Source organism: Thalia democratica, chromosome 9, assembly GCF_965202585.1.
Source record: "Thalia democratica chromosome 9, ktThaDemo2.hap1.1, whole genome shotgun sequence".
Classification (NCBI taxonomy): Eukaryota; Metazoa; Chordata; class Thaliacea; order Salpida; family Salpidae; genus Thalia; species Thalia democratica.
Window position 1 is genome coordinate 30,525,967 of NC_139173.1, and position 13,654 is coordinate 30,539,620.

Genomic DNA, 13,654 nt, shown 5'->3' on the forward strand with positions numbered 1-13,654 from the left:
CCTAAATATCAATTGGTTTAGTTTTATAAAATTGAATTCACTAATCTAGTTTTAAAAACCAAAGTTTTATTATTATGTCAGAAATGAGTATAGAAAAGAGTGCATACCAATTTTTTCTTATAAAAATATTTTTGTTTTGAGTTAATTTAAATAATGATACTTAAAAAAAACAATTAATTAGTAATATTATTGATTTTTTGTTGATCTTAAGTTTTTTTTTTATTAATTATTCTTTAATTAAAACTGCTCAAAAATAGTTATAAAATAAATGGTGTGAGGCTTGATGACCAAAATGTCTTTCTCGGCACAAATTCATTGACCATAGTTGTGAGCGTTCACATATTTTTTTTCATTATTATTAATTGTATTATTGTAATGTAAGCTAAGCTGTAATTACAAAGTTTTATTATAGCAGAATATCTTTATATATAATATTTGTCAAAATATGTAATTTTAGGATGTTTAAGTTGAAATTCTTTCTGAATTTCTGTCAAAGTTTTTTGCTTTAGCTTATCAAAGACCTAGGTTTTCTTCACCCCAGGCCTATTGTCCATATTTTTTGTTGTTATTTTTCTTTATTATATTTATTAAAATAAGCTGTTATATTGTATGTTTGTGTTCATTGTGGCCTAATGGTATAGGAGTCAAAATGATTGAACTTTCAAACTGGAAACTCATGGCCAACAAATATACAAAAAAATGTTTGTAATGTTTTTATTATATGAAGACAGTAATTAAAGACTTTTATTTTTAACTTGTGCATAGTTGGCAGTTTTTATTCAGATTACTAGTTGCTGTTCACAACTTTAAAAAAAATGAAAAAGCTTTTCTTATCTCAATAATTTCATTTTACCTGAAAAACCCTAGAATTTCAAAATTTTACCAAAAAAAAAACTATGTATTTGAAACATTAAAAAAACCTTCTATTTCAAACAAAAAATTATGGAAAAACTTATTTTTTAACAGTTTTTGAATGCAAAATAATTTACTTTAGATAAGGTAATAAATTATTTTTGTATAGTACTTACAGTTTAAAAATTATTTTTAACTTGATTTATAACAAAATACATTTAAAGGGTTGCCACATACTCAGGGAATTCATAGAAACTCAGGGAATTTTCAAGTTAGAGAAAATCTAAGGGAAACTAAGGGAATTTCGATTCTTTTTTTTAAACTCAGTGCAGTTTTGATTTTTTCTAAAAATTTCAGGGAAGTTTTAATATTTTTTAGAAATCTCAAGGAATTTTTTTTTCTAGTTCTAGAATAAGGTTTAGTTAATCCAGTTTCAAAAATTTGTTTAAAACAGTTAATTTTATATAATTCTAAGTGTTTATTTAGAAATTTTTAAGCCTTGCGTCTAGTTCTTCAATATTGTTAGAGTTAACATTGTAATATTTTAATAAATAATAAATCTAATTTTAAGGATTTGAAAAAAAAAACTCAGGGAAACTCAGGGAAGTTTAAGGTTACTCAGGGAAGTTTCTGGTCACTCAGGGAAGATTTTTTGACCCAAAGAGTGGCAACCCTGCATTTAGAGTAGCCCAATATTATTTCAGAAACTTTATACTGTTAATAGCATACGTTCCTTAAATCTAATTTTCTACTTGTAAGGGACAGAAAACTTGTACTTAAAAGATTCTGAAATATTTTTCTTACTCACTGGCTACCATGGTTCCTCGTGTAAAGAGCAAACAAAAAGGGTAAGAAAAGTCTATCACATCAAAAATATACATTATTCAATAATTTTTAAGCAACTTTTTTAAAATTTATCGGTCTTATCTTTATTATATTAAAAAATAAAATTGTAGAATTTTCTTGAGCTTTTCTAAAAGTCATTTTTCTCTATAGATTTTACTATTCATTTTTGAAAAGTTAGCTTATTGATTTATTTATAATTATTTTTCCATGCTACAAAAACCTTAAAATTTATTCAAGGAACATATTCTTAAATCTTAAGGTGTTTAGCATAAGAATCCAGGAGGTTTTTTTTTTTTTAAGTGTAATACATCAGGGGTCGGCAGGTCAAAAAAGGAACGTTTTTTATGTGCTTTAGAAAACATATTTAAAGATTTTTTTTTGAATAAAAAAAATTTAGGCAAAATGTTATCTTCTAAAGATAACACTAACATTTTATTTTTGTTATTTGAGAATATTTTAATATTAAACTAAATGAAAAAAAAAAATAAAGTGGACCGCGGACCCAGTTTGCCGACCAGTTTTCTATACATGCATCCTTATCTACACTGCAAATAAACAATTGTAAAGTATTGTTTTTTTTTAAGAAAGGTATATACTTATAGCTTTTTTTTTTTTGATTCAACACACAAATCCAACTAGTCCTATTTTTATTTATTGTCAAACAAGAAGTTTTAGGCATAAATGCAGTTTGGTGAGTCTGCTTTTTTAAAACCCATGTAACTGAGTCATAGGCTTAAAATATTTAAAGATATGAACAGTAAATAGTTTTAATTCAATAAGATTACTTTACCCACAAACTGTTGCTTTGCAAATACACTTAACCCGGCTTGGTTATGCCTGCCTGATGAGTCCTAAAAAGGACAAAAACAGTCGTAGGTTGTCTCAGATGCTGTTGTTGTTGGTCATGCTGTGAAGTTCGTGGTTTATTATAATTTTATATTGGTAATTTAGAGCAAAAAATAACTTTATAGTTATAGAAAATAACTTTAATTGCTTCTATATTTTTAAAGTTATCAAATTTTCTCTAAGTTTTAAAAGTCTCCAAAACTTTAAAATATAACTTTCTTAGATCCTATAAGTTATAATAAGTAGTTGAAGTATCTAACATTCATTTATTAAAAGATTAGCATTCATAAGTATCATCAATGCTTATAAACAAGATTTGCAAATTATTTTGGTTTCAAAATTTTTTTAAAATATGTAAACTGTAAGAAATTATGATATTTCATTTAGCTGGTTTACTGTTATAGCCAATTATTACTTGTGTTTATTATTGTAGTTGCAGTACAGCCTACTTTAAAATACATTAAAAATACTGTTTTTTAGCAAACTTGTAATAAAGTACTTGATGATAATATAGTAAACAGCTTTTTATCTACCAAAAATGGTTACAGCAGAGTTTCAGAAACTAAGCAATTAAATTGCCCACTTTTCAGGTCCAGAAATTAAATTAGGATAAAGCTTATCTTTTAAATTTATTTCATCATAAACCTTAATAGTAATTTTAAGTTTTTATACTTTTTTTAAACATGGTACAGTGTAAAAATAAATCTTAATATTCTGTAATAGTTTTTTTTCTTAAGCTAGCTTTACCAGGACAGTGTATAAAGATTGTTTCATAATAATTGGTTTAATCAAAAGAGTTGTACTTTGAACAACTTCAAATAACAAAACTTTTTCATATATTCTTAAGAACACTTATTACTAAGTTTTTATAGTTCTTTATTATTACTTTAGTTTTAACTACGCACAAAGTAATTGCTCTATATATACACCTAAATATTTTTTTTTAATAAATTAACTTAAAATTAGAAAATGTGTCAAACATAAAGGTTACAATTTTGATGACACATGTGCAAAAAAGAAACCTATTAGTTAAAAATAAAACTAATAACAAACCTATTGCCCACTGACTAACTAAAATCCATCATAATAGGACAAGATTGTATAAATTTGTAAATAATGATTTTTTATGGTATCTTACTTTTTTTTTGTTGTAATTACAACCAAAGACCACAGCTAATTAAATGTTTACAATATCAGTTATAAAAATTCAAATTTGAATAAAACTTCAAAGTTTAAACATGAATAGACAGTCTTTTTAAGTCTTTTTACAACATTTTTTTATACATATTGCAGTAGTTTTAACTTAAAATTTAGTACCTTCAGTAATAAAAATAATGTTAGGCATTTTAAAACATCCAGACCTATAAATTTTATCCTGTCATACTGATATACTAGAATTCTGCTCCTGCACTTAGTTTAACAATGTTCATTGTATTTTTACATATAGTATAATAAATACTATATAAAATGTTATCAAACTTTTTTTTAAGTAAGTTTTTTTCTATATAAGTAAACATAAAACCTATGGTAAAGAAGGTCAAGTAATACCAAAAAATAAACTACTTTGAAAGTAAAAGATAAAGATGAACTGTAGCTTTAGTCAGTGGTTCTTTAGCTCTTTAAATTTGTTCAAATAGATAAATACGGAAAATTCCTGTGCACTCCATATTATTAAAAAATACATAAAAGCCTTATTTTTAATAGTAACTATATTAAGTTAGACAAGATTTTAAAGTATATCAACTTAAAGTTTTAGAAATTGATTTACATAAAAAATTTGTTAAAAAAAATTTAAACCCATCTAGCTGGTAATTTATTTTTTTAAGTTTTTACTGGAATTTTTAATAAGTTTTAATGTAAACCTTGCTCTAATTAGTTTGTTAATTTGAAAAACAATTAGAGATTAAAGTAGAAGACTTTGTAGGTATTATTTACAAAGAAATTACTAGTTATAATTTTTTACTATAGAGTCTTTTTATTTGGCTCTTAAGCAAATCTCAACAAATTTACAACTGTAAAAGTTCTGCAGTATTTATTACTTTTAGTGAAAACTATATGTAAAGATTTTTAATTTTTTATCATGAAAATAAAATGAATGATGTTTCATTAAAATTTTCTTTTTTAATTATTTATGTAAGTCAGATAATTTAATTTACTCTTAAAAGTGTAGAAATACAGTTTTTCGAAATCACTTTACTTTTGTTTTTGATTTTTTTTTTTCAGCTGAATCATTTATTTGTGCAACACAAAGACCATAGCCAAAGCTATTTGTTTATTATAACTGATAAATTAAAAACTTAATCTAATACATAACCTAGTATCACATGTATTAAGTACAAACTTTGTTTTAATTTTGTTATTAAGCAAGTTCAAAATATAATCTGTATGAGAAATGTTCTTATTGGACTTCTTAAAAGCTAAGCACTTTAAATTTTGGGTAACTAAAGTTTTATCTGACTGATCTATTTTAAGTTTTGTACATTTACTTTTTAAGTCACACAAATAAATAGTATGTAATTGGTAAATAACTCATTAAACAAATTATTTCTAAACTAGTCTGTATCTAAAAGTAAGCACTTGTGTACAGAAGTTTTTATGAGTAATAGTTTTTTTTCATAACAAGTTTTAATAGATTTTGTAGTAAAAACAATGTTAAACCTACTTAATAAAAATAAAAATTTTAATTAGGTATTTTATTTAGATTTTAACAGCTTAGAAAACCACATACCTAGTATACTAAAAGTTTTTATGATTGTGTTTTTTACTACGTTTTAAATAAAGTAGCTTTAAAATGAACAGAAATACATATATATATATATGTAAATACATAATACAATGACAGTCGAAGACTTATACAAGATCATCACCACAGGCTTTGAAGACATAGCAAAGTTCCAATCAAACTGCAAATACGCCAGGGATCATTTAGAAAAGTGTAGGAAATTGTATGAGCGGGACTACAAATGTGTCCTGCTGGACAACTCTCAAGGACAGTACTGTAGAAGCTACCCTGCAGAAATAATTGTGCCCGTCAGAGAAAAGAAAGCTGAAAATGGCAAATCAAAGTTTCCCATGGACAAGCTCTCAAACATTCTGTTGAAGGGTAAGTACGCCAGATCAAGGAACAGGTTTCCGGTGCCCGTTTTCATTGTCAACAGCAAGAACATCTGCCGTTCCGCCACAATTTCAAACTCTGCAGAGATGTACTTGAGAAAGTACACTGACACCAGCTTTCTGTGGGCCAACAACAAGAGCAAGGAAGCCAAAGCTGACCTTCCCAGCGTGCGTTTCAGCTCAAAAGTCAAAGAGAACAATGGAGTTGATGAGCGACCGCCGGTGGAAGAGCGCAACCAGATAACTGTGGCTCAGGACAAGGAGGTAGCCCAGGAGTGGCAGATTGACAAGATGAGGAAGATTGACATCCAGATCTTAAAGTTGCTCAACATTGAGGTCATCTGCGACCTGATGGTTGAAAACAGGAAGGTAAAGTTCTATATGAACCTAACTTCCTCTGAGAAAGTGGACAGCCAGAACAGATACAATGAATTCAAACTTTTAAGCATTCCCTACCCTGGGTGCGAGTTTTTTAAAAAATACAAGAACAACAATTACAATGGCAAGGGTCTGTGTTTTGATTGGACTGGGAAGGAGAACGACGCTGAGCTGACCATACCTGAGCAAATAGCAGAACAGTCTACTGTAAGCGACTGGTGCATGTACAAGTCCTGGGATCTGGTGGAAATGACCCAGAACTACATGAAACTAATGCTTTCCTGCATTAAAAACCCAGAGCAGGAGGGATTCCTGGTCCACTGCATATCTGGGTGGGACAGAACTCCGCTGTTTGTGTCTATTTTGAGGCTCTCTCTGTGGGCGGACGGTCTCATTCACCAGTCTTTGGACTCTGAGGAGATGCTCTACCTGACTCTGACCTACGACTGGTTCCTCTTTCACCATCAGTTCCATGACAGGATTAAAAATGAGGAGGAAATCATGCACTTTGCCTTTGAGTTCTTGAGCTTCATTGACGGGCCAGAGTTTTCCTTGCTCAAAGATGAAGATCTTAAAGCAACCAGCAGCAGTGAAGGTCAGAGAACTCCCACTCAGAGTGAGTATGAAATTTTTGAGTGTGAGAACATAAACGACTTTCAGGACTACCAAAAGGTGAACTGCAGTTTTGATGTCAATTCCAATTCATACAGTGGCAAGCCTCTGCAAAGTAACTCTAATGGTTCAAAAAGCTGGAGCAATGGCAGTAATGGTGTCAGCAAAAATGATTCTGACACAGCAAATGGCAATGGGCATGCAAACAACAACGGCACCAAGCAAGAAGTAAATGGTTCAAATGGCACTTCAGATATGAGCATATCATACCAAAGCTTACCACCCATCAGCTCAAACGGTGAGACTGACTTGGAAAAGGTTTGCTCAGATGTGTCAAACGTCTGCATTGATAATGACAGCAGTCGAAATGACAGCAGCACATCAGAAGACAACAGCAAAGATACCAATGATACAGAAAGCAACCACAAAATTCCTGCAGCCCTCTCAAAAAGCTGTGACACCAGAGCCATCAAAATAATCAACATGAACGGAAATCATTCCGACAGACTGGCCAGCTCACTGGACACCAGAACAAGCTTGAAGAGCCAGCCCATCAGCGTCCCCAGCAGCACAAACAGCCGCCACACTAAAGCATCAAGCGCTGAGTGCCTTCTTGAGGGTGAAACCAACAACAATGGGCACAAAAGTGTGCCAAGGAATGGTATAACAAGAACCAATGAGAGCGTCAGTTGCGCTTCAATCACTGGTGGCTCTCTGGGCGGATACAGCAGCAGCTGGCAGATGATCGGCTCTTCTCCCAGCAGCTTCTTTGTCCCACCAATCTCATCTTCAATGAAAAAAGGACGGGAAGCAAGAGTAAGGAGAACTTCTTCCATGGCCAGCAGCGAGCCAAGTTTGTTGAATTCCACTTTGGACTCGCAGCAGAGCCACAACAGCTCGGCGCCAAAACCCACAGCTCAAGTCCCATGCAACCAAACAGCGTCATCCAGTGGCAGTTCGGACGAAACAGCTTCAGAGTACCAGAGCAAACTGCAAAGGAGGAGGGAGAGACTGCAGACGGTGAGAAACCAGATGCTGAGCGCCTACCTGAAAGCACTGAACGATGTTTTCGAAAAGCAGAAGGGGGGATTGTCATACTATATGAACCGTTTAATGGGATCAACATAAACTCTTTTTTGTGAGTTATAATTTACTTTCTAATTTTTTTTTTCTTTTACTGTGCGCTCCCAATGACACTGGGTGTGGTTTGTGGTTCAACTGCAATTTTTCGTACAACTTAAAATGAAGCCAAAAATTAAGGTTTTGTAGGTTAAAACCATAAAAACAGTTAAAATTATACTTAAAATTTAAAAAAAAAGAAAACATTAAGTATTGATGCTTTTCAAACTGCTCTGTTCAGACAAGAGCGTTTTTAAAGGTGTCAGATTTGACTTCTGCTATTTAACCTGGCACTTTTCAATTAGTCAGATGGTTCAGGGCAATCATAATCTCTAGTTGCGATTGGTGAATTTGCTTTCGAATGTGTAATACTTTACATCAGTTCTGTGTAGGAGCCAACCATACAGCAATATTTTGAGTATTTTGAAAATTGTAAGCTAGGTTTTGTACATTTTAATGTGTATAAATGATATTAAACACGCCTGAAATGTTACAAATGTATGAGTAAAATAAAATTTTTGGTAATTATACTTTTAATGAAGATAATCTATTAACTGACATTTATCTATTTCCCTTTTGAGTTATTTTTAATATTTATTTCGGATAAAAACTATGGAAAACTACGTTTATCTTATATTGATTTTATTGTATTTTAAATATTTTTATGAATACCTAGTTTAAACATTTTAAGTTGTTGATAACTTTAGAATGAGTTTTTGAATGAAAATTGAAAACTTGTTTGTATAAAAAAATTGTTTTTACAATTTTTGTTTTATTATTGATACCTATGAAGTAACTATTACTGAAGTTAAAAGTTAAAATTAAGTTTTTATTTATTTTGAATACTTGTATCAAAAGTTAATTTGTAGCAATTTAAATATTTAAGTAAGTATATTAAAGAAATGTTTCTTTTTTTATAATTTTTCAAAGTTGAACACCTTTTATTAACTTTGCAAGTTTGTATTTTGTTTAAAATATATCCTAGCGAAATTGATTTTAGTTATAGACTACAAACTTTTATTTTGTCACAAAATATCATTGTGTTATTTTAGAAGTTCATTTCTACAAATGAGTAGTACAATTAATTTTTGTTGTTACATACGTTTTTGATTTCAATTAAAACCTTTTTTCAAATGTCATACTACATATGAAATAATGACTTTTTTAAAAAACGCAAAGCTAGGTTTTTTTATAATATAAGTTTTATGAATTTCTATTTACAACGAGTCATTTGTTTTTTTTTCTTATTTAGCTAAAAATAGATTTGTATCATAAACTTTGTTTTGTAATTTTAAAAGTATTTTCTAAAAACTAGTATGTATGAATTTTATTTAACGTTTTTATTTGCATCAAAAGTATGAAAAATATAACATTTTATAAACTATAGGAAACATATGATTAACCAACTAAACAATTAAACTTAAGTAAAAATTAGAAGTTTTAACTGTTAAATATACAAATAAAACAATATGTTCTACTCTGTAAAAAAAACACTATTAACATTTTATCTGGTACCTTCCATAAATGTTAGTTTTTACGGTTTCTTTGTTTTTCAAATGTCACATTTATACAGTATTAGTACTGATTTTTTTTAATATCTAAAAACTTCTCGAATTTTTTATTCGAATGTATTGGTTCGTGTTCGTGTAATAAGTTTATTTTCACTTGCCCGAAATATTTCAACTTTTTACTAGCCACCATATTTTTTCTCTTTACTTTTTACTATTTTGCTAAACTTTGACTCGCGTTTGTAGTCTGATATTTACAACTAGTTTTTTTTTTCTGGCTATTCTAATTTCTGAAATATTCCATTGTTTTTGTTTTTTTATTATTCGCTATGTTTGTCAAATAAATTATATTTTTAGATAAGTTTAAAAAATTCTAAATATGTTTAAAAGAAAAACTTTACTTAATTCACCTAGAAGTTTTTTTTTCATGTAGAAAAAGCTATAATTTTACATTAAAAAAAAGTTGTTTTTTAGGCTTACTTGCATAGTAAGAAGCCACACAATTTCATTTTCTCAAAAACCTTCTCAAAACGCCATTGGCTACGATATGGTGAAATATGCGACCGAGCTACTGCATACCTTGGTATTTACTTTTTTTTAATTTTTTTTTGTAGTTTACTGAGCGTATCTTGAAAACTTAATTTTCTTTTTTTGAAGTTTTGTTTTGCCTTGAAATTACCTTTCAAAGACAGGTTAAAAATCAAGTTTTTAATAAATGTATTAAAAAAATTTTTAGTTTACATTAAAAGTGGTTAGCACATAAAACACTTTGAATTGTGAATGGTGCCTTTAAAAATGGCACGTCAAAAAAATAAACACAAGTAGATCAGTAATAAAAAAGTTGATTACAGGGTGGACCATTTTTCATTGCAAATGTAATTTTAATAGGCCAATATGAAAAGCTCGCGAAAAGTTCTGCATAATTAATGCTAATCGACTTCATGCTCGTTATAAGCTTCTTGTGCAACAGTAGTAAGAAACTTTACTTCGCATGTGATCGGAAACTTTTGTGACTGGCAATTTTTTTTAGTCATACAAAATAGTGTTGAAATCTTTTCAAAGTTACTAAGAAAAAATTTAAAAATTAAACAGCTCAATATGATTGGTTGCCGTATCGTTTGTTATTTAACCAGTTTTAAATTTTTGTTTCAGGTGTAATAACTAAACAGAAAATCTTAAGATAGTTTTATTAGACTTAAAATTACCAAATATTTTTTATCTATTAGTCCAATTTTCCTTTTTTCAAATAAGTAGTGTAAAGTTTAGTTTCTTTGAATATGCTAATGAATATAAGGTGAATCGTTTTGCTTTCTACGAAATACATACAATTATTGAAAGTTTCGATTTATTTTTAGATTTTATTATTAACTTACCATAGGTTACATATTCTATTTAAAACAATTACAGTTTATAAAATAACAACAACTTTTTATTCCACAACTTTATTTCTTCATTCATCAAATTTATACAGGTCTTATGAATTTTGAGTGGTTTTTTACTAGTTCTTTATTTAACACTTTAAAATACTTTGAATTAATCGATTAAAAAAACATCTCATTTTTTTATTGTAATTGTGCATTTTTATATTAATAACAAACTATGTTTGAAGAATTTTGAGTTTTATGTGTATTATTGACATCAGTTTCACGGCTATTCAAATTCGGACAATTCCGATTCTTCAAAAAAAGACGGCCACAATTCAAAAAATAAAATATATTTGGAAAAAATACGTATGTAGGTCTTATTAACATCTACAAGCATTTTTCTTTTAGCAAAACTTAAAATACTTTTTGAGATATGACTTAAGTTTCAAAATGTAGTAATTTTATCTTAAAAAATATTGAAGCTTTTGCAAAAAGTGGCTTGTAGATATTAATTAGACCAACGCGCATACTTTTTAAATATATAATACTTTTCAAGATACACTATCTTAATTTTTTTTTAGAATTTGGACTGTTATGTAACCATTGCCATCCTATACATTTAAGTTTTTTTTATAATTAAAAAATGTCTTCAACAACCTATCAAGTCATTTCCAATTTTTTTAATACACTTATTTCAACTTCACGTTATTTTTTTCAGCTTGTTTAATTAAATTGGTTCAATGTTTCAAATAGTATTGCTCCAAGTTTTATTAAGTCATTTTTAGGGTTTCTGTTGATCAGTCAACTTAGCTAAAATTATATCCTTACCTACACTGTTTTTGTTCGTTTAAATGAATAAATTCAAAGCTCTATAAAATTACGAATGAATTAAAACATTTTTCATTTGCAATTTTTTCTTTTTTGATATTTAAGAACATTTGATAAATACAACATAAGTTAGTAAAAATTTTCAAAATACTTTGCATTGTTTACTAACAAAGCATGCATAAAAATCAGCTGCATGTAAAATTGCTTATATGTACTCAACTGAACCTGTGTGACCTTAAGTTTTTATTAAAACCACAAAATGTTAGTTTTTGAAATATTTATGTCTGTTCTAAGCATAAAAATTATTGAAAAGATTTTTAAATGACTTTATCTTGCCTTTATTGGTAGTTAATTACTGTTAGCATTAACAAATTGAAGGTTGTATTAAGTTCGATAATAATCTAATTAAGGAAATAGTTAAGAAAAAAAAACAACTAATACTGGAACTTTATTTTTTAGTAAAGTTGAGTGTATAAACAAAAACAATTTACTTGCAATAAATATTGTTTTCACTAACAAAAAAGGCAAGCTATCAAAATTAAAAATAATTATTATAACAGGTAAAATTTAAATTAGATCCTTATAGTTAAACACTTCCTAATCATTATAAAAACATGTCTTAATGTTTGTTAAAAGCTTGTTTGTAAAAGAGTTTTTAAATATTACTGATTGTTTTTGCTCATTTTATTAAAAATTTTGTTTTACTTGCCTTATATTTTTAAGTGCTTTTGAACTTCAATTTATCTTAAAATTATCTATTATATCATTATTACAGAAAAGCTTGTATATTAATCAATTTAACTTAAAAACAGGTTAAATTTAAAGGGGTAGCTGTCAAATTTGCACAAGGGCACAAAATTGCACGAAGATACTTTTGCACGGGCAGACAATTTTGCACGGAGATATTTTTGCACGAGTTGAATTTTTTTGAGTATTTTTTTTTTGAGTTTTGTTTATTTTTTTAGTTTATTTTTTACTCTCGTGCAAAAACTACCCTCCGTGCAAAATTGTAACTCGTGAAAAATCGATCCTTGGTGCAAAATTATCTTCCTGCAATTTTGTCATCGTGCAATTTAGTCTCGTGCAATTTTGACTGTTCCCACATTTAAGTGCTAGAATATGGTCAAAAAACAAAATAAAAGGTCTTTATTATACAACTTTATGTCTATTTTAACTAATATATCATTTTCTATCTAGTTCTAAGAAGCTTTTAGTTAGTATAACTCAACTACTTTATAAAAAATATTAGAAATAAAGTTTTCATTTTGTATGCTTATTTCTATGTATATTATATTGTTTGTTGAACGATGAAAAAAGCGCTCAAAAAGTTTGGTCTAAGGAACCTTTCGTTTATCGAGTCGTACACCACATGCATGTACATGCTTATAAAGTTTCTTACGAGCTATTAAACGTAGTTTTTTTATCCTTTAAATATTTAAATCTTTAGTCATAAAACAATTAATTAAACGAAATGAAAGAAAAATAAACGAAAATAAACTGAATTTTGTGTTTAAAAATGTACTATAAATCTTGATTAGTAAAAAAGAACTAAAAAATATATATAACTTTAAATTAACTTATAAAAGGAAATAAACAATATTAATAGCAAACGTGTGAATATTAGAATTATAGGTTACAATCTTTTTAAAGAAAATGAAAATTTAATACGCTAAAATATTTTTACGTCAAATTTTATCAGTATTTTGTGATAAAAATATAATTTTTGTTTTATTTAATAGTTTAACTTGAACAGTAAAAATAGTTTTACATTTGAATAGATAATTAAATTATTGTAACTTATTCTTAAGAATATTAAAGAAGTGAATTCTATTATAACTGAACTTAACTTTTATAAATGAAAATATTAAGATAAGTACTGTAAAATTGATTTTGTTAAGAAAAAACAAAAATACTTTTTTTAACAATAATATATTAACAACAACAAATTTCCTTCTATTTTGAAATATACTTTTTTATATTTTGAATACCCTTCTTCCAAGTCTAAAATTATAATTATAGAAAGCAAACAACATTTTCAAACATTAAAAAAAAAAATTTAATTTTCTCAAAAAAAAAGATTTTTACATAAGTTTGCTTGAAACAGTTATTTCAGCTTACTATTTAAATACTTAAGTTTCTGCTAAAGTATAAACATCTATAACTATTTTTTTACATTTGTATGCTAAA

The 13,654-nt window shown here is 27.9% G+C and overlaps 1 protein-coding gene across 1 annotated transcript; it reads left to right on the plus strand.

Annotated features, from left to right (window-relative positions):
* Nucleotides 1-5,347: 5,347 nt before the first annotated feature.
* On the plus strand, nucleotides 5,348-8,524 carry LOC145844505 (uncharacterized). Its single transcript, XM_082951904.1, has one exon. It carries the CDS (start codon nucleotides 5,380-5,382, stop codon nucleotides 7,774-7,776), a length of 2,397 nt encoding a protein of 798 aa, XP_082808030.1. The 5' UTR covers nucleotides 5,348-5,379; the 3' UTR covers nucleotides 7,777-8,524.
* Nucleotides 8,525-13,654: the final 5,130 nt, after the last annotated feature.

Excerpts from the sequence above, each read along its gene's own strand:
- LOC145844505 (XM_082951904.1), top strand. The coding sequence starts at position 5,380 with ATGACAGTCGAAGACTTATACAAGATCATCACCACAGGCTTTGAAGAC.